Below are 21,219 nucleotides of genomic sequence, written 5' to 3' on the forward strand. Positions count from 1 at the left end.
CTTTCTGTGGATCCTGGGTTCGATTGCACCGATGACTGCAGAGTGACGACTGACTCCATAGCTTCCGTGCTAAAATGCAACTCTTTGAATTGATTGTCAAAAAAAGTCCATTGCACAGACGTGTGTTTCAGTTTGTGTCTGCAGGGAAGTGTGTATCAGACCTGTGAGTCCCGCTCATCAGCAGTTCATCAGAGCACAGTGGTTAATACGTTCACAGACATCCTGAAGTCATAGCTGAAGATTTCTAAAATCGCCACCCACTATTATATGAGATAGATGACAGTATTAAATGATACAGTGTGTCAGTCAGATTCATATCTGCTTTGTTCTGTTAATGTCCTGCAGAAACCTGAGACTGAAGACAGGCCGTGCAGGTAGAACCTGTTTGTCTTCAAGAGAAACTTTTCATGTAACTCATATCCAGACATTGATCCCGATGCACTCGACTCGCTCTTCTTCTACTCAGTGATCGCTGGTTCAACTCCTGCCACTACCGTCACGTCTCCACAGACTCCACCTCCATCCTGACCTGTGGGCTGCAGGCTGAGGCTCAGCTGAAGGGTCTGCGATGGGGAAGGTTCCCTTTCTGAGATGTCTGCACCTCCATCCAAGAGTGTTGGTTCTGTTGACTTCCCATCGCTGAGTGGGATATCTTCAGCACGGAGCTCCTCAGTGACTTCCTGACTCTGCTGTGTAGAAGCAGAGAGATGCTCTCCGTTACCAGAGTGACTCTGATCCACATGTATCACACTTCTTCCACCTCTGAGCACTGCGTCATATGGCATGTGACTGAAGGAACCCACTGGGTCTCCCCTGTGGACTCAGTGCGCTTTGGCCCGTCTGTCATGATCTCTGTCTTCTGCTTTTTACTGAGATCCAGATGACTTGAGTCCAATGTCCACCGTCTTTCCCAAGGCAGAGCTCAACTGGCCAACATGTGAACAAATTGTGCAACTAATCACATAAAAAAATTAATCTTTCAAGTTTCAGCCCTAAGTGTTAATCACCAATTAATGCCATTAACACTTACGAGTATAAAAAAAAACACATATTATTTGAAATTACAAAGTAACTTTTTACATATATATACATTTATTTATGACTGAGTAAACTGTTGTTCATTTTTCAATCAATCAATCAATCAATCAATCAATCAATCAATCAATCCCTCTTGTACGTGAGAATCCGTTTACAAGACAGGGAACCAGAGGACTGCTTGGTGCTGTACTGCGGCTGCATGCGGCTCAGGGCTGCCGTCTCCCGGGATGACCCGGTCCGTCAGCCGGTGAGGAGGACCCTTCCTCCGGGTCCTGTCCCGGTCACCCGGCCGGTGCGTGGAGCGGAGGTCCGGTGCGTGGAGCGGAGGTCCGGTGCGGAGCATCCTCGTCCCGGACAGGGGGCGGAGCGTCGTCACCCGGCGCCTCGTGACTGGCCGGTCTCGCGGAGAAACGTGACGTCACGCTGCCAGCGTGGAAGGCACGTCGAGCCGCGGCTCCAGGAAGTCACCGGTCCGGTTCAGACTGCGGGGCACGGGACGGACCAGCACCGCCGGGAAGACGCCTCGAACCTCGCGTTCCTCCGCAGCGGCACCGCGGGAACTCCCCGACACCGACCGGCCGCGTGCGCCCGCTGCCACGGAGCGCAGAGCCGCCGCTCCCCTGAAGGTAGGTGCTCTCCGGGCGGCGTGCCGCTGTTAGCTAGCCCCGCTGGGAGCGAGCCGTCAGCCCGCCGCGGGGGCGTCCGCACCGGAGGAATGACAGCCGCCGGCGGCCGGCAGCGTCCTCCTCCATTACCATGGCAGCACCGCTGCACCTGCAGGGACACGTCATGCTTCCGGGGGGGCAGGCGGAGCGGGGTCCAACACATCCTGGAGGACGCTGGTCCGAGTCCCGCTCGTACCCGTCAGAACAGACGCTGTCACCGTGTCGGAAGGTCGCAGATGGACCCGAGTCACAAATAAAACACACCAACAGGAAATTAAAGATGTCACATCTGGACAATAACGCCAATGCCAAACGCTGCAAATGCTCTATAATCTGGATGTTAGAGGAGGAAGATGCTCTATAATCTGATGTTAGAGGAGGAAGATGCTCTATAATCTGATGTTAGAGGAGGAAGATGCTCTATAATCTGATATTAGAGGAGGAAGATGCTCTATAATCTGATGTTAGAGGAGGAAGACGCTCTATAATCTGATGTTAGAGGAGGAAGATGCTCTATAATCTGATGTTAGAGGAGGAAGATGCTCTATAATCTGATGTTAGAGGAGGAAGACGCTCTATAATCTGATGTTAGAGGAGGAAGACGCTCTATAATCTGATGTTAGAGGAGGAAGATGCTCTATAATCTGATGTTAGAGGAGGAAGATGCTCTATAATCTGATGTTAGAGGAGGAAGATGCTCTATAATCTGATGTTAGAGGAGGAAGATGCTCTATAATCTGATGTTAGGAGGAAGATGCTCTATAATCTGGATGTTAGGAGGAGGATGCTCTGTAATCTGGAGGTCTGAATTATTTCTGGATTAATGTTGCAGTTTTTCACCACACTGGACTTCAGCTGGCAGTATCAGTTAAATCACAGTGCTCTTTCTCTTGCCCCTCGCTCCCACCGGCTGTAATATCAGTATTTTTTTGCTCAGCTGTTCCTTCAGACAGATTTCACAACCAAAGCAGTTTGTTGACTTTGCTTTTTTTACCCATTTTACTCTGATTTTTTTCAAGCTGCTGGCTACTCCTGACAATGTGCGTATTGATCGTATTGATATTGCGACAATGATGAGCTTGTGCGGCACTAATATCAGCTGCCAATAAAAAAAAAATTCTTTACGTATGAGAACACTGAACCTCATGAAAATGAAATAATATTATTGCTGTTGTGACAGTTACCGTCTGAAAGAGTGTGGCTGCCTGAATCAGTGAGATCAAACACTCAATAGAGAGACCTGCAACAGTGAATTGTCTGCAGTTAACCATCCAGATGAACCAGTGAGTCGAGGAGAGCTGGTTTTTAATTGGCCGATATTTAGGGAGTGTTGACGCTCCGCCGGTGCCGCGGCTGCTCTCCATCCATTGTGTCGAGCTCGCTCTTATTGTGGAGGTTACACGTGTGAGGACGAGGTTCACACCTGTTGGCCTGATCTTTGGACGTGCTGATGGGAATCGCTGAGCCGCTCTCAGGGTGTGTTCTCACAGCTCGGGGCCGGTCCGAGGCAGACGAGCCACGGTGGGATCGCCGTGGTCGCCGCCGCCGCCAGAGCAACAAGCAGGAGGGAGTCTGTTCCAACATGCAGCGCTGCGTGGCTTCAACCACATCTTTCCACTCAATCTGCAGCTTCAACGGACATGTCTTTACCCAGCTTGTGTCCTCACTGTACCGCTTTAACTTTGACATTTTCTTCACACTTTCCCACCAAATCAAATTTGTGTGCCGCTGCAAAACATCTTTCTGTTCACACACAGCTCACAAACTGTGTGTATTGGAGAGTTCATTTGATAAAGCCCCTGGTATCACTGATTTGAAATCCACTGATCCTCCAGCAGAGGACACTGGACAGGGATACTCCACCCTGATGTGTGATGTAGAGCGATTTATGTATGAGAAGAGAAAATACAGCAGAAAAATGACTGAAAACATTCAGACCAGCTCCCTTTGAAGTGTGTCTGCTGGAGGGGAGACTGACAACCAGGTCCAGATAATTAAACTTACGTCTAATAAATCAGAGTAAAGGAGCACAAAGGCAGGAATATCATATTGAATTTCATTTGCATGAATCACATCGTGGCCACACATTCCTCAGATCCAGCAGCTGTTTTCTCCTCCTGCTTCTCAGGGTTGAAGAGTGTGTGTGCTCTTCCGTCTTCACGAGTTGAGAGTAAACACACAGTGACTCCACACCCTGAGAAACACTCCTCCTCCTCCTCCTCCTCCTCCTCCTCCTCGTGTCGCTTTCCCCTCTGAAAGTGATCGTTCAGGTCAGGATCTCACTGGATTGTTTCATGGAGTGAAGCCAAAGATGTCAGAAGATATTTCAGCTATGATTGTTATGATAATGCTGCTAATAAGTTATCATACTTCCAGGTTGTAATATCTGCTTTCAGTAGTGTAATAAAACATAACTAAACTGCAAAACTGCAGGAGTGTGTGAGAATCCTGGAGGTGTTTAACATCCTGAGAAGTTCAGCCAGTCTGAGTATCTGGAGCCTGAACGCAGACTCTGGAAGCCTGATTTCTCTCATCTCAGTCTTTTCTTGATGTTAGTTTTTCACATTCTGCTGTGGAGGTCATGTCTGCCGTGTGTTGTGCAGCCCGGAAAGGAAGTTTTAAAGGCAGTAACATTTATTCTGTTGGTTAAACACCAGCAGTTTCCATAATCAGGGAGGTTTTCGTGTTAATTCGATATCCTGACCTGAGAAAAACTAGTTACTTCAGGTAACTAATTACTTTACTGTTTTAAGTAACTTCACATTTTTGACGAAAAAACACTTAGTTTTAAAGAAATTAACTTGATGTCTTTTGGTTTCGATCAGGCTCTGTGGCCTTCATGACCAAAGAGCCATTTGCATGTTAACAAAACATGTTAATTATCTGACATGAATCAAAAAATAAATAGTAATAACAATCCCATTTTTCCTTTTAGAATTATTGTGTTTATTTTCTAATTTTTCTTTTCCTGAGAACAGCAGTACTATTTTTCCTGTATTATTACTTTCTAAGTAGATACTTTGTCCTTTCCCATCACTTCCAGTGGTGCTGGATCTATTCTGTGTTTTTATCCTGGAGATTAGACCGTTTTTGACAGTCATTGTAGTACACATAAGATGAAGAATAAAAGATTTTTGATTTTTGTGGGTCCAGAGCCACAGGTTGAGCATCCCTGGTTTAGAGCTATTGATTGAAGACGGTTTAAACTGGACGTTAGCGTCACTAACAGCCACGTCTGCCTGTTTCTCAGGGAGCCGGACGGATTCAACATGGTGGACGCCACGCTGACTCAGGTGGAGAAACATCTGAGCGACGCCATGAGGATCCTGGAGGACGGGCAGAGGTGAAACCATGACTCCAACGATCTCTGTAGATCAATAAGCATGAGAAGAGTCTGTGTAGTAACTACTGAAGTGGAAGAAGAAGGAAGAACGTCACATGGGGGTGGTTTGAGTGTTGGCAGCTCTTCTAGAGATATGTGGAGCAGAAAAGTCTCCCTTTAGAAACCAGAAACTGTTGTCAGAGTTCACCTAGAGGCTGATTTCTCCCGGGCTCGATGTTTATGTGTGAGTGTGTGAGTGTGTGAATGTGTGAATGTGTGCGGGTGCAGCGAGGACACGCTGCATGCCACACATTCCTCCACCTGCTGCCCCGATGCCCTGCTGCAGTCCGTTCTGCTCCAGAGATCTCCAGCACAGCTGTCCGCTGAAAGTCTCTCAAACACTGGAGCCGCTTCTTCTACACATGATTAAAAATATATATACACAAAAACTTAAAAAAGGAGGAAATGAACCCGTTAACCGTCTGTGTTTAGTGAGCTGGACGCAGGAACAGAGAGGCCCCGACTCAGCAGGAGCAGCATCCCAGGACCGCTTCAGGGAGAGTAAGACACACACACACACACACACACACACACACACACACACACACACACACACACACACACACACACACTGAGAAGCACTGTTGGCAATGAAATGCATGAAATATCTGCACCTTTTCATTTTTTGTATTTTTTTTTCAAATGTCATGAATGCTGTATAAATGACAGTATCAGGAAGTGTCAGTGAGTTATTATTTAAGATTTGTTGTTTTTCAGGTCAGACCTGTGTTAGCGCTCCAGACTGATTAATTCGATGGAAAGTGATTTGTTACAGTTCATCTGTTGTTTTCCTGGATGTTTCTGATTGACTTCTCTTGTGTTGAGTTAAATGAAATCTTCCAGAAGCCTCTCCTGCACTGTCAGTTACTGCAAAGCGAACCTGAACCTCATCATGTCGTGACTCAAACTGTGGCTGTGTGCAGTGGACGGGACGCCACCGCCGTCCTGCAGCAAGTCCACAGCCTCATCCATGAGGACGAGGAGGACGAGGAGGACGAGGACAAGGACAAGCCCAGCCAGCAGTGAGACGCACACACACACACACTCTCTAATTCATAACCCTGGTGTAAGTGCTGAAGTGGTGTGTGTGTGTGTGTGTGTGCGCAGCAGGATGCAGAGTGTGGCTGAGCAGGGTCACATGGCCCTGCTGGGCCACAGCCTGGCGGCCTACATGTCGGTGCTGGACCGGGAGCGGCTGAGGAGGCTGACCACCCGCATCGTGTCCGACACCACGCTGTGGCTCTGCAGGCTCTTCAGGTACCTGATGGGGGACAACTGGGACACGATGGGGACATGGTGGACATGTAGGAGACATTCTGGACACGTGGGACACGTTGGACATGTCAGAGACATGGTAGACATGAGGGACACATTGGACATGTCGGGGACACGTTGAACATGGTGGACACGTCAGACATGGTGGACACGTCCTGTCCTCCTCACCTGCCCCCCCCCCCTCCGTCAGGTATGAGAACGCCTCCGCCTGCTTCCACGAGGACGACCGGGACGGGCTGGTCAAAGTGTCCCGCCTGGTCCTCCACGCCCGCTACGAGGACTACGCCTGCGAGGGCTTCGCCGTCCTGAGCCCCAGACAGCCCGTCATCTACCAGAGCGCCTCCTGCAGGCCGGGCCTGGGACAGCACCTCTGCAGCCAGGTGGGAGGGACGCCAAGAGACGCTTCACTGTAGAGGACGAATATCAGAGTCCATTCAAAGCAACTTTACTCTCAGATGTTCAACATGGAGCTCCAGCCAGCCTGTCCCGATTCCAGATGATCAGCTGTTAAAACTCTCCTCGATGCTTTTCACTGGAGTTTTTCTGACGTTACATCAGTTGAACTAAACAAACATATCTTATCTATCTGTCTAATATCTATCTAATATCTTCAGTCTGATGAAAATATGGGGCTTAAGGTGAATTTTCCTCCAACATTTTGTTCAGAAACAGCAATTGTTAAAATAAATGGTAACAGATACAAATTAAGAGACGCACAAAGAAGAAAGTGGAATAAATGTAGTAATAAAATCATCTCCTCTGGACATTTAAGTGGGTTTTTAAAGAATCTAAAGTCACAAACACATCAGGAAAAATACCTTTATTACTCAGTGGTTAGCTGAAGTATGTTCCACACTCGGCATCAGCTGTCATGTCATTGAGCGCCACACCTACCAATGACAAACTAACTTCAGTAAAAACAAACTTTTGTTTTGTCCTCTGTCCTTTCAGCTGGGCCTGCCTCTCTCCAGCCTGTGCACGGTGCCGTGCAACACCGTGTTTGGATCCCAGCACCAGATGGTAGGAGGAGGACCCGTTTGCAGGTGGAGCCCGGGCGGCCGCTGACGCTCAGATCCCGTTTCAGGACGTGGCCCTGCTGGAGAAGCTGATCAGAGAGGACTCGGAGGCCGGGAGGCTCCCGCTGCTGCTGATCGCCAACGCAGGTGAGGGGGGCTCGGGTGGCGCCTGCTGGTGGCCGAGGCCGTCAGGAGGACTCTGAAGGTTCCGCCTGTCCTGCAGGGACGCCCGGAGCCGGACACACCGACAAGCTGGGCCGTCTGAGGGAGCTGTGTGACCAGTACAGCCTGTGGCTCCATGTGGAGGGGTGGGTCACGACCTCCATGGAAACGGACAGAGGGTTCAAATGTCCAGAACGATGTGAAGTCTTGAAGATGTGCGCGTGTCCGTGTGTGTGTGTGTGTGTACTAATGGTGTGTTTTCCTCGTTAGGGTCAATCTGGCGACGCTGGCTCTGGGTCAGGCCACCTCTGTCGTCACGGTAACCGCATCCCCATCGACCTCCTCTTTAATGAAACAGTCAGAAACATGAACTCAGAGTTGTTTAGCTTGGAGTTTGTTTCTCTGCACCGATCAGCCATAACATTAAAACCACCTGGAGACTCCTGCTCCTCTGCTGGGAGCTGACAGGCTGAGAGGTCCTTGTTCAGCTCGCACATCCCACAGATGCTCGATAGGATCAAGATCCAGTAATCTGTAGGACAAGGTCAAACCCTTCCTTGCCTAAACTGAGCCTTGGCGTTCTTTTGCCCTGAGACCAGACTTAAAACTTAGTGTCTTATTAAATACATGTCTGTAACTAGTAAAAGCCACATCTGGACCTTAAAGTGACAGATTGGCACAGAAATGGACTGCTCACTTAAATAAGAGGATAAGCTCTTATAATAAGGGGAAGCAGACTGAGCTGTTTACCAGCTTTTCATCCGTCTGTGAGGCTGGGAGCCACATCCTGACAGTAAAGGGCAGTTTGGTCAGTTTACAGCTCCAGAATAACAAACTCTGATCTAAACCGAAGTGTTTTCTGGTAGAAAAGCAGCTTTAATCAGCTCTACCTCATTTACAATGAACGTCAGTCACTTCCTGTGTGGAAGAAGTTCTCAGTGTGAACTGAGGATCATTTATTCGTGTGTGTGTGTGTGTGTGTGTGTGTGTCCTGCAGGCTGCCACCCGGAGTGACAGCCTGACACTGACTCCAGGTCAGTGGCTGGGGCTTCCTGCTGTGACTGCCGTCACTCTCTACAGACACGAGGATCCGGCTCTGGTCAGTCGGCTCATACTGTTTCCTGTTCTTTTTCACACTCAGTTCACCATTAAACAATACATTAGTTTGAGCTCAAAAACTCCATGAAACAGATGTCGGTGCAGATTAATATGAACATTTGAATAAAAACTGAAGTTTGACCTTTTTTTACTGCTATAATACAGCCCCCCCCCCAAAAAAAACAAATCATATCCTACCTGCTCATATAACCTGCTATACCACAACCTGCCAGCAGGAGGAGTTTGTTTTGTGACTTTGTGTGTGTGTGTGTGTGTGTGTGTGTGTGTGTGTGTGTGTGTGTGTGTGTGTGTGTGTGTGTGTGTGTGTGTGTGTGTGTGTGTGTGTGTGCGCGTGTGCGTGCCAGTCTCTGGCAGCAGGCCTGACCTCCAGCCAGCCGGTGGAGAAGCTGCGAGCGCTGCCTCTCTGGCTGTCGCTGCAGTACCTCGGCCACAACGGAATCGTCCAGAAGATCACGCACGCCACGGCGCTGGTGAGCGGCGCCCGTGAGCCGGATCCCGCCACCGCCGGCTCTTACTCACACAGATTCACTTTAAAGCCGCTTCAGAACATTTGAGTGTGTGTTCATGCATGAAGCAGTTTGATCTCCATCATGTTTTTAAATTATTTCCTCCTGTCAGGAGGTTGAACTGTCAGACTCCAGTTCCATTACTGCTCAGTTAATAACTCCCATTACGACGTTTTTTTCAAGGTTGTCTGCTGCTGAAGCTCCAGTAGAAGCAGCTCACCGCAGGTGTGTGCTTTATTTGACCTTTTTGTGTGTCTGTCCTCCAGAGCCAGCAGCTGCTGCAGAAGTTAAAGTCTCTGGCCTCCATCAAAACCTCGGTAGGTCTTCTCCTCATTCTCTGGCTGTTTCAGACATTTGAACTCAGCTTCTCACTCCTTCATTCACAGTTTGAGTTTTTACCTCTTTGAGAGCAGTTTGAACTGCAGCCATGAAAATGATTTCATATCTGGAACCACAGACTGGACAGTTTTCATTTGTTTAGGTGGATTTTTATGTAAATTCCTGGTTTTCTCTATTTGCTCCTCTGCATTCTGAATAAGATGATGTGACCTTAGTGGGAATTTCAACATTTCTGCATCTTACAGAGGGTTTGAAAACCGTAAAGTGTTAAAAAGTCTGGTTTGCTGCTGTTTGAAGGCGTCATTTCACATCACCGTTACAGCATTTAGCGTTCTGCTGCTAATGCTAATGCTTCAGCTCAGATCTGCAGGATGTCTGTTGGAAACAAATGTTAGGAACATCCTTTTATTTAAGGTAAAATAAAAAACAAAAACTTTGTTATAGTCCTTCCGTGGACCAGACTGAACCCTCTGGTGGGCCGGTTTTGGCCCACAGACCTGATGTTTGACACTCCTGATCTAAATGATAACAGACGACGTGTCTGTATCGCCGGGAGAAGTTATTTACACGTTTTCTGATTTCTGCACGTGGCGTCTCGATGTGCGCCGCCCGTCGGTGCAGCGGTGTGTCGCGGGGGTGTGTTGGGAGTGTGTTGGGAGGGTGTGACACGCAGAGAAACCACCGGCCTGTGCGTTTGTGTTTGTAGGATGTGCTCGACACAGAGATCTCTCTCGTGGAAGCTTTGAGAATGGTAACGCCGCTGTGTGGTCGCTAACAGTCCTCTCAGGCTTCCCCCTCTCCCACGTTACTGTAGTGCAGCCAGCAGTCATGGTGGGGGGGCGCTGCTGCACGCCGTGGCTGCTGCAGACTGGGTTTTCCAGGTGTGTGTGTGTGTGTGTGTGTGTGTGTTGGTGTGGGTGTGTAACTCTGTCAGGGCTGCACAACGCCACAAACTCACCCCGATCTGCAAAACGGACTAAAATGCAATAAATTCTGTTTCCATACACTGTGCATTCGTTTTGACCAATCAGACGGAGCCTGACTGCACTGAAGCCCCGCCCCCAGGTAGACATGAGTGTGTGTAGAGTTTAGTGAGGCTCGACGCACAAAAATCAACAACAGAAGAGAAATAAAGATGTTAAATCGGATGTCGCTAACAGTAGGAGTGACTGTACTCCAGGGGACGCGGGTCCTCATCCAACATGGCGGCCTCTGAGCGCGGTGCGGCCGCGGCGCTGTGGTTGTGTGTGAGCGTGGTGCGGTGCAGCCCTGCTCACAGCCGTTGCCTTGGTTCCAGGGCGTGGTGGCTCCCATCCCGCCCATCTCCGGCGCCTCTCTGCGGGACGTTCTGGGCTCGCTCATGCTCTCTATTGTAGGTGGGACCCAGCCTCTGTTCCCCCCCCTCCTGCCACTCCTGACCATTCCCCCCCACCCTCATCAGCTCAGCCCTGTTCTGGTCGCCATTGGCTGATGGACTGTTCACTTCTTCCTAACTGTGTAGGATGTGGAGCACTCAGGCATGTTGGAGGTACTTCAGGGAATGCCTCTCTCCACCCTCTCTCCTCCCTCTCTCCTCCCTCTCTCCTCCCTCTCTCCTCCCTCTCTCCACCCTCTCTCCACCCTCTCTCCACCCTCTCTCCTCCCTCTCTCCACCCTCTCTCCACCCTCTCTCCTCCCTCTCTCCTCCCTCTCTCCACCCTCTCTCCTCCCTCTCTCCTCCCTCTCTCCTCCCTCTCTCCACCCTCTCTCCACCCTCTCTCCACCCTCTCTCCTCCCTCTCTCCACCCTCTCTCCACCCTCTCTCCTCCCTCTCTCCTCCCTCTCTCTCCCCCCTCTCTCCTCCCTCTCTCCACCCTCTCTCTACCCTCTCTCCACCCTCTCTCCTCCCTCTCTCCACCCTCTCTCCTCCCTCTCTCCTCCCTCTCTCCTCCCTCTCTCCTCCCTCTCTCCACCCTCTCTCCACCCTCTCTCCTCCCTCTCTCCACCCTCTCTCCACCCTCTCTCCACCCTCTCTCCACCCTCTCTCCACCCTCTCTCCTCCCTCTCTCCACCCTCTCTCCACCCTCTCTCCTCCCTCTCTCCACCCTCTCTCCTCCCTCTCTCCTCCCTCTCTCCACCCTCTCTCCTCCCTCTCTCCTCCCTCTCTCCACCCTCTCTCTACCCTCTCTCCTCCCTCTCTCCACCCTCTCTCCACCCTCTCTCCTCCCTCTCTCCACCCTCTCTCCTCCCTCTCTCCACCCTCTCTCCTCCCTCTCTCCTCCCTCTCTCCACCCTCTCTCCTCCCTCTCTCCTCCCTCTCTCCTCCCTCTCTCCTCCCTCTCTCCTCCCTCTCTCCACCCTCTCTCCTCCCTCTCTCCACCCTCTCTCTACCCTCTCTCCACCCTCTCTCCTCCCTCTCTCCACCCTCTCTCTACACTCTCTCCACCCTCTCTCCTCCCTCTCTCCTCCCTCTCTCCACCCTCTCTCCTCCCTCTCTCCACCCTCTCTCCACCCTCTCTCTACCCTCTCTCCTCCCTCTCTCCACCCTCTCTCTACCCTCTCTCCACCCTCTCTCCTCCCTCTCTCCTCCCTCTCTCCACCCTCTCTCCTCCCTCTCTCCACCCTCTCTCCACCCTCTCTCTACCCTCTCTCCTCCCTCTCTCCACCCTCTCTCTACCCTCTCTCCACCCTCTCTCCTCCCTCTCTCCACCCTCTCTCCACCCTCTCTCCACCCTCTCTCCTCCCTCTCTCTACCCTCTCTCCTCCCTCTCTCCACCCTCTCTCCTCCCTCTCTCCACCCTCTCTCTACCCTCTCTCCACCCTCTCTCCTCCCTCTCTCCACCCTCTCTCTACACTCTCTCCACCCTCTCTCCTCCCTCTCTCCTCCCTCTCTCCACCCTCTCTCCTCCCTCTCTCCACCCTCTCTCCACCCTCTCTCTACCCTCTCTCCACCCTCTCTCCTCCCTCTTTCCACCCTCTCTCCACCCTCTCTCCACCCTCTCTCCTCCCTCTCTCCACCCTCTCTCTCCTCCCTCTCTCCACCCTCTCTCCACCCTCTCTCTACCCTCTCTCCACCCTCTCTCCTCCCTCTTTCCACCCTCTCTCCACCCTCTCTCCACCCTCTCTCCTCCCTCTCTCCTCCCTCTCTCCTCCCTCTCTCCACCCTCTCTCCTCCCTCTCTCCTCCCTCTCTCTACCCTCTCTCCACCCTCTCTCCTCCCTCTCTCCACCCTCTCTCCTCCCTCTCTCCACCCTCTCTCTACCCTCTCTCCACCCTCTCTCCTCCCTCTCTCCACCCTCTCTCCTCCCTCTCTCCTCCCTCTCTCCACCCTCTCTCCTCCCTCTCTCCTCCCTCTCTCTACCCTCTCTCCACCCTCTCTCCTCCCTCTCTCCACCCTCTCTCCTCCCTCTCTCCACCCTCTCTCTACCCTCTCTCCACCCTCTCTCCTCCCTCTCTCTACCCTCTCTCCTCCCTCTCTCTACCCTCTCTCCACCCTCTCTCCACCCTCTCTCCTCCCTCTCTCCTCCCTCTCTCCACCCTCTCTCCTCCCTCTCTCCACCCTCTCTCCTCCCTCTCTCCTCCCTCTCTCCACCCTCTCTCCACCCTCTCTCCACCCTCTCTCCTCCCTCTCTCCACCCTCTCTCCTCCCTCTCTCCTCCCTCTCTCCTCCCTCTCTCCTCCCTCTCTCCACCCTCTCTTCTCCCTCTCTCCACCCTCTCTCTCCACCCGTTCTGTGCTGCCTCTGCTAGAAACACGAGGGTCATGAATCGTCACGGCATGTCAAACTGCTGCCCGTTGCTTCCTTTCGTCGGACAATCAAACATCCGTACGACAGGCTGAACTTAGAGGCTGAGCTGCTGCAGCAGCTCTTTATCCACGCCCTGTCTCCTTCCCAGCATTCACCTCTTCAATCTCTTCGGGTTTCGGGAGTCTGGACATCAGCTATCTAATCTCTGGTACCGGTCCCCGCGGTGCGGACCACAGGTTGAGAACCTCTTCTCTTGTCTTTGATGTTCTGTTCAGAGCTGCCGTCCAGACTCCCACAATCTGTTTCCCTCCTTTAAGACAGACTGAATCTGTTTCCTACCTGCTGACAGACATGCTTATGAATTATTCATGACCCTGAACCCCTCAGTAACCCTCAGCCCCGCCCCTCCCCGGCATGGTGCTTGTCTTAACCTCTCACCTGCACGTCGCTGATGGTCGGCCGCCTCCTGCTGTGTCTCAGATCAGCAGCATGAATCGGTCTGGCTCTGCCGTTGAGGAGCAGCACGGTGTGTGTGCACGGTGTGTGTGCACGGTGTGTGTGCAGGCGCCGCCGCCATCAGTCACCTGGCTGCATGGTCCCTGGAGGACAGGGACAGCGGAGTCACTCACAATCAGTTCATTCTTCAAACGTGGCCGAGCGGCAGCCGGAAGGTAACGGCGCAGACTGCTGTAGTGCCCATGAGCACACCGCGTGGCGTCGTCACCAGGCATGGACCCTCCACCGTCTGTGTGTGTTGACGTGGCTCCCCCGCCAGCCGCCGGTTACACCACCTGCATGAGGCTGTGGCGGCTGACCTCTGACCTGCTGTGTCCAACAGGTGGAGGATGAGCTCAGCTCCCCCGTGGTGCTCTTCAAGTTCTCCCAAGACATGAGCGCCGGTAAGAGTCTCTGGCCCGGCGTGGGGTCGACGCTGAGTCCAGGTGTAGCTGGATGGTTGTCTCGGCTCCGGGGTCTCGCTGGTCGGTCTGACCGGCGGATCCAGCAGACTCACCTCTTCCTCCTCTGCCGTGTTGCCAGCGTCCAGCGGGGGGTCGGTGGAGGCTTTCTGCGCCGGAGAGAGGGAGGTGCTGGACGCCTTCAACGGATGGGTGAGTGTTTCACCCGCTGGAACAAGAGAGACGTCTGTGTTAACCCCGAGGGACAGGGACGGTCCTACTGGTCCGTCCCCGCCAGTGGACGTGGTCATTAACCAGACTTCCTCCTGGGAACCTCCGATGTGCAAATGTATTGAAATGATGTTGAAATGTGGGTCACACACACACACACACACACACACACACACACGCTCACGGGTGTCACTGCTGTGCTCTGGGGTGTAGCTGGGCGAGCAGCTGGCTCGGCTGGTTCCTGCCAGCGGGGTGGACGTGGTGGAGCTGGAAGACGAGGGGACCTGCGTCCGCTTCAGCCCGCTGCTCACCGCTGCAGGTAGTGTCCACACACACACACACACACACACTCACACACACACCGCAGTGTGTTAACGACGCCTGCCGTGGCTGCTGGCAGTGCTGGGGACCCAGCAGCAGGACGTGGAGGCGCTGGTGGAGCGGCTGGCGGAGCTGCTGCCGGTGATGAACGCCACCGTGGCTCTGAGGGCGGAGTTCAGGGAGGAGGCCCGCCGCCACGCGCCCTCGCTCTGCTACGTGGAGGAGCTCAGCTGGCCGGGACTCGGAGTGGTCCGGTAAGACCCGGAGCCCCTCGCTCTCTCCACCGCCGCTTCACACCCGCCGTGTGTGTATGTGTGTGACCTGCTGTGTGTGTGTGTGTGTGTGCAGGTACGAGCCCGAGGCGGAGGGGATGGACGAAGGCAGGAGGAAGCAGGAGCTGCAGAAGATCCAGGCCGAGCTGCTGAAGAAGCTGCAGGAGCTGGACTCGGACATCGTCTTCTCTGCCGGTCGGTGTCCGCCGGGACGGCGTGGATCCTCCCCGGCGCCGGGCTAACCCTCCTCTCCACGCCCGCCTCCAGGTCCTGAGTTCGGCCCGGAGGAGGACTGCATCTTCGTGGGAATGGTGAGCGAGGACGTGGACGTTCCCGAGCTGGTCCTCACCATCGCCTCCCTGGGACGGGAGATAGAGGAGAGCGGGAGGGTGAGAACCGCCGCCGCCGGCGAGCTGAAGCGTCCCAGATCTCTGGACGTCTCCGGGAGTCGGGGTTGGTCGGAGGGGAGGAGTTTCTCACGTCTGGCTTCCTGTGCAGCTGCTGGAGAACATGACGGAGGTGGTGAGGAAAGGCATCCTGGAGGCGGAGCAGCAGCTCCAGCAGGCCAGCATGGACAAGCTGATGGAGGAGGTGCGTGTGTGTGTGTGTGTGTGTGTTCATGGTGTTCGGAGTGACTGTGCTGGCCTGACGTGACGTGTGTGTGTCCTGCAGGGCCTGCTCAGACAGATCCCGGTGGTGGGCTCCATGCTGAACTGGTTCTCTCCGGTCCAGAGCTCCATCAGAGGCAGAACCTTCAACCTGGCTGCAGGTACCCAGCTCCTCTCTGGACGCGGTTCAGTGTTTTTGTGAGTGTGTGTGTGAGACCGCACGGCTGATTCGTGTCTGCAGGATCTCTGGACTCCACGGACGCCACGTACGCGACCAAGGCTCAGGCCGGCCGGCCGTCCTTTCAGGACACGCCTCCGTCCTCGTCCAAGAAGCTTCCAGGTAGGACAGGCTCCAGAGCCTCGCTGACACCCAGCAGACCAACACCCGTCTGGTGTCTGGAACCAGCCGGTCCAGGCCAGGCCGGGTTCAGGTCACTGATTACACTGAAGTAAATGCAGGTCCTCATCCAAGATGGCCGCCACACTGAACTGGACGACACGTCTCAGACAGGGGGCGGTCCCCTGTGTGTCCTCTCTGTAATGGCTCCTACCTGTGTGTCACAAGGTCAAAGGTTATTCCGACGCTCGGGGACGAGTCTGGACTCCGCCAGCGAGACCGGCTCCGTGGGACACGCCGAGGACCCCACCCCCCACGCTCCAGCAGAACCCGCAGAACCCGCAGAACCCGACACAGCCAGGCCGGACCAGAGCGGCGTGAGCCCGGAGCAGCAGGAGCAGGAGGAGCAGAGTCCCAGATAGGACCGCTCCTCCAACCGTCCAGGTGTTTGATGTAGTGAATGTCGCTGTGTGAGGCGGGGGGAGGAGGGGGCGGAGTCAGCCTCTGCCTTATGACTCCAGGAACACAAAGATGTCGGATCACTGATGAAGGCTTTAATATACTCACTCTTTAATCTCTCAGCTCTGCTCTTCTTTTCCCGATCAGACGCTTTGCTGGCTGGTCTGTGAGGCAGCTTCTCTTCCTGTTTCAGCTGAATGACGTTGCACTAAAGACGAGCCGGGGTGGTGGGGTGGGGGGGATGGGGGCGGTGGCGTAATGCCCCTCCGGTGCACTAGGTGGCTGTAGTGACACATCCAGGGTTCCCCAAACACATTAGAATCTGGTTCTGGTCACTGAACCTGCAGTAACGGCTTCTTCTTCTGCTGTCCTGGACGCTGGAGGGGCTCACTGCGCCACCTTGTGGCTCGAGGTGGAATTACAGGACCGTGGCGCGCCGGTTATCAAGCTTACTGCACTACAATTCTCCACTGCTGGTTCTCCTGTTCTGACAGAACTCACACACACTGTTACCTCCACTTATCGCTCAAACCAACATGCACAACACAAACAAGGCACAGGACTGCCGGACCGAGAGAAACCGCCTTTCTATGCACTGTGCTCCACAAGTCAGTTCATCAAAACTGTGCAATAACTACGCTTAAAAAAAAAAAAACATACGACCACCATGAGCAGGAAATCACTTTCACTTTAAAAAAAAAAGAAATTGTTTAAGAAAATCACATTTAACCAAATCACTGAATCGTGGATATAAAATTTAACTTTTCCAAGAAGAAGAAATCAGTTATTGTAGTTTATAGGATTAAAAAAAAACTCCATGTAGCAATAGCAATAAGTAATGATGAACCAATGGAGTCAAAACCGTTTCAAAAGTAAAAACTTTTACAATAATCTGAAGTTGTTACATTATTCACATAAAAAGAATCCATTGAAAATGTGACATTGAATAATTATGTCTGCAGTTCTTGCAAAATCAAAGTTCTTTTTTGCAGGCCTTGTGCAGTTTGCGTATTAAGAATCAGACCGTCGTCAAATCCATTCATTTGGTGAAAAACCTTATTGGCTTTATTACACCAAAATGTATAGAAATTACATTATTGGATTACTAGATAACTGATTAATTGGAGTGAATTTACTGGTCTATAAAGTAGTTTAGCACCGTTCTTAACATTGTGACTTTAAATGAAGTTTCATCCTTGTTAATCTCTAAAATCACGTCTCATCAGAAATTCACCACTGTGGGAAATGAAATCTTTTATAATTGCACATGCGGGGGGCTCAGAGGGGATTTATTACCATCATTATTATTATTATTATTATTATTATTATTATTATTATTATTATTATTGTAATGTATATTAAACTGAAGTAAAAAGAAGCATCTTTTGTTTTCTTTTCCAAAGCTGTGCCTGGTTTTCCTTTGAACAGGCGTGAGCCTCAAAATCCCTGCAAGGATTGGCTCCGCCTTTTGTTTGCATCGTTTCTACTGCTCTAGACGATTTGTGATCCCAACACACACACACGCACACGCACACGCACACGCACACACACACACACACACACACACACACACACACACACACACGAGTTGTTGACAGCTCAGATGAGCAGAAGCCAGGCAGTCGGATTTGAAGGATTCGCTGATGAAAACTCTCTTTCTGGTCTTCGCTGCTCTTTTAGCAGATGTAATCCTTCATTTAACTCTTTTTTTTTTTCACATGATGAAGGAAGAAAATACTGTGAGTTTGAGGTAAAGGGGCTGGGAATGAATATTTATAATTAAATAAAACAACAGGGTTTGTTTAAATCTTGATTCTTCTGGGTGTGTGTGTATAGAGAGGTTTATATTTTACATTTATTCCAAGATGAAATTCTAAGAAATTTCTTTCTTTTTTTTTTTTGGCACATTTAGCTGAACCTTTAGTGTAAAGTGGAACAATAAGATGAATCTGATGAATCTATTTGTTTTTGGCCGCATACAGCTCAGATTGAGGTCAAAGGTGTCAGACAAGAGGGGAAATAGTGAAATAACCTTTCAGTAATAAACTACTTTTCTTTAAGTATTTCTCTTTTTCTTCTTTTTTTGTTGAAAACACATTAATATGTCAAGAACAGTTTGATGTTTGGGTGGAATCAGCCGTTTGGTTCAGAGCTGTTTCACCAGTCAAAACCTGTCGCTTCTCATTCTGTGCGTGTGTGTGTGTGTGTGTGTGTGTGTGTGTGTGTGTGTGTGTGTGTGTGTGTGTGTGTTCAGAGTCACCTTCAGAATGCTAATGCTAATGCTATCGGCTAGCAGTAAGCTAGCTGCTGAGCTCTTAGCTTGGGTTGTTGTTAACAGAATAGTATCATCTAAAATAAAAGTATCCGAACCAGCAGCTGCTTTCATTTTAAAACGTCCTGATTAAACCTTCTTGTTATTTTTCACACCCTGGTCCAAAGATGTGGAATCAAGCCAACAATGAAAATAAAATACAATTAATTTAATGTGCAATAAATTGTTTGTTATATTCTAAGTTATTGGACATTTTTTTTTCTCCAACTTGGATCTTTGTTTGAGCGGCATTGCCATCCGTATACGGGCAGACCACGCCCCTTGGCAGGAGAGGCCACGCCCCCTGGCTGGACTTTGCATAGTTTCTAATATTCTACTGTATTTAATTTCTTCTTTCTTGTGAAAGAAGCAGCTCATTTTTCTGGTTTCAATGCGAATGCAAAGAGGAATCTGCTGTTTCTAATCATAGCAGATGATTTAGGGGGAAGATTTTTTTGAATATTTGATTGTTTTTCTTCATTTTTTTAACAGTTAAGGGTGTGAAAACAGATGAATTGAGGATTTGAGGTGTAAGCTGTGGGCTCTCTGCGGTTCAGGTAAACTCTGTCCGTCTCATGTCAAGTCTTCCTTCACACCTGAACGCTTTGTAAAGTTCTGAAGTCACAAGTTCGAACAAACACAGCTGGAACAGCAGAGCTCATGTTTTCACGTCTTCTTGAGGACAATTAAACACTGAGTTGGACAAACTGCTTCGGCAGAAATCCCTGAACAGGTTCTCCCTGATCTGGATCAGTCAGTACTTTGGTGGGTCGTGTTCGAAGCAGCTCGAGCTAATGATGCTTCCTCCGCCGTGCCCTTCACACTGGAGGGTTAGCCGAACCCGAAAGCACCTCAGCGGCCTTGGTCAGGGAGGTTCTTCAGTTGGTTCTGGCGGAATGTCTGTGAAGAACCAAGTCCAGTTGACCTGGTTCAGGACCTCTGGTTTATCTTCAGTAATGCCTGATTCCATTGATGTTCACCTGTTTTTTATTGGCTTTGTTCAAAAAAGTCAGAGTTAAATGAAACGTGTTTGTCTGAACTCGTGACTTGAAAAAATTGTGTGGAAGCTCAGTTTTTTTAGTTTTTTTTTTTTTTTAATCAAGGGTTCTTGAACTTGTCTCGGTTCTAAGTGTTTTCCTTTAGTGATGGAGACGTGAGTTCAGAAGCGAGGACTCCCTCAGCACATTCAGGCTTTGTGTCTGTTAATGTGTTGACTCGATCTCTGACTGAGGCTTCAAAGGAAGAGAGAAGTGTCTCATTTTCCTGTGAATCAATCTGACATGCAGAGACGTTCTATCGTTCATTCCTGTTACAATCTACAGCAATAAGACACGAGTAAGATAAAAAACAACAGTGTGAGGTTTAACCCTTCGCTCTGCAGCAGGAAATACGCTCTGACCGCTCTCACGTTGGGGATGCTCTTCCAAATTGACTGGTTTTCTGTTCATTCTCAGAAGGAATGTTCCTTTTTTAAAGTCGTGGAAGTGAACTCATTATTACCAAGGTATGCCTAAAAAACAGTCTTGGAGACTTCCTCTTCATTTGAAAGATTTCCATCGAGTTCTTCATCGAAATATAAAAAATAACCCTGAAAAACTTGATGGAACTTTCCCTGAAGTTCTGTGTAAATGAACATTTTTGTCTTAGTTGATTTGTTGCCATCTTTTAAAGGGACTCTGGAGTGATCGCTGTTGAGTTTTTAACTGTTTTAACCAAATAAATCCAAATAAAAAAGCAAAAGATTTTGCCTCAGCTGCTTTTACTGCCAAAAGTCGAAATACATTTTTGGTAAATATAAGACAATAGCTGTTTTTGTAAATTTGATCATGTTTGTTTGAATTCTAACACAAAAGTTTGATATGGCGGATCGGACTGTACACAGTGTGAACTCCTGATGCGATCCACTCCTCCAGAGCCGCCCTTCATTCATCTCATCACATTTAAAGACGTGTACATTAACAAAGCAGTCATACACCGAACGTGCCCAATGAGCTCTGATGTTTGATGGCAATGAGGATCCAAACATTTTCTAATAAACCAGGAATCCAACATGCTGTGGTGTCTTTTTTAACCAGCCAGTAAGATGTTTCATTTCCACACTTATTTTTTATTTTAAACTTTTGTTGCATTCAGATTGTTTGTGTGTCTGTTAGTCTCCTCAGTTTGAGCTATTTCTGCAGCCTTCAGCCTGCCTGAGGTCTCAGTGTTTTCATGTTTCCCCCTGTTTATAAACCAGCATGATCTTCAATAAATAATCTGAAACAGGAACCGCTTCTATTAAAAAATTAAGGTATGGCCATATTGGACCCTGTGGCTGGCCAGCTGTGGCCCCCGGGCTTTATGTTTGACACTTCTTATGCAGAATATGGAGAACTTCTGAAATATAATCATTTAACACCTTTTTTCTTTGTGCCTGCCTCTGGCGAGGTGCAAAGATTAATATCCACAAAAAGAACAACAGAGAGTAGACTAGTCACCCAGGATAACAGCTTTTGGGCCAAAAAGTTAGCCGGATAACTAGTCTCACACCGTTTGGAGCAGCACACACACACACA

At 50.3% G+C, this 21,219-nt stretch overlaps 1 protein-coding gene across 4 annotated transcripts; it reads left to right on the forward strand.

Annotated features, from left to right (window-relative positions):
• Positions 1-1,468: 1,468 nt before the first annotated feature.
• pdxdc1 (pyridoxal-dependent decarboxylase domain containing 1) lies at positions 1,469-17,082 on the forward strand. Of its 4 annotated transcripts, none has more exons than XM_030088860.1 (24): positions 1,469-1,664; positions 4,954-5,046; positions 5,518-5,586; positions 6,009-6,107; positions 6,193-6,342; positions 6,551-6,740; positions 7,312-7,380; positions 7,445-7,523; positions 7,600-7,684; positions 7,809-7,857; positions 8,536-8,637; positions 9,002-9,127; positions 9,430-9,480; positions 10,209-10,253; positions 14,068-14,128; positions 14,268-14,338; positions 14,570-14,675; positions 14,757-14,931; positions 15,026-15,144; positions 15,217-15,338; positions 15,448-15,540; positions 15,622-15,718; positions 15,799-15,897; positions 16,123-17,082. In XM_030088860.1, the coding sequence occupies exons 2-24, from the start codon at positions 4,973-4,975 to the stop codon at positions 16,314-16,316; spliced, it is 2,325 nt and encodes a 774-aa protein (XP_029944720.1). In that variant the 5' UTR covers positions 1,469-1,664; positions 4,954-4,972; the 3' UTR covers positions 16,317-17,082. The 4 variants fall into 4 exon arrangements, with proteins under 4 accessions (XP_029944720.1, XP_029944721.1, XP_029944722.1 ...); XM_030088861.1 differs by having other exon boundaries at positions 6,196-6,342; XM_030088862.1 differs by lacking the exon at positions 10,209-10,253.
• Positions 17,083-21,219: the final 4,137 nt, after the last annotated feature.

This window comes from Salarias fasciatus, chromosome 4 (assembly GCF_902148845.1).
Source record: "Salarias fasciatus chromosome 4, fSalaFa1.1, whole genome shotgun sequence".
NCBI classification, from domain to species: Eukaryota; Metazoa; Chordata; class Actinopteri; order Blenniiformes; family Blenniidae; genus Salarias; species Salarias fasciatus.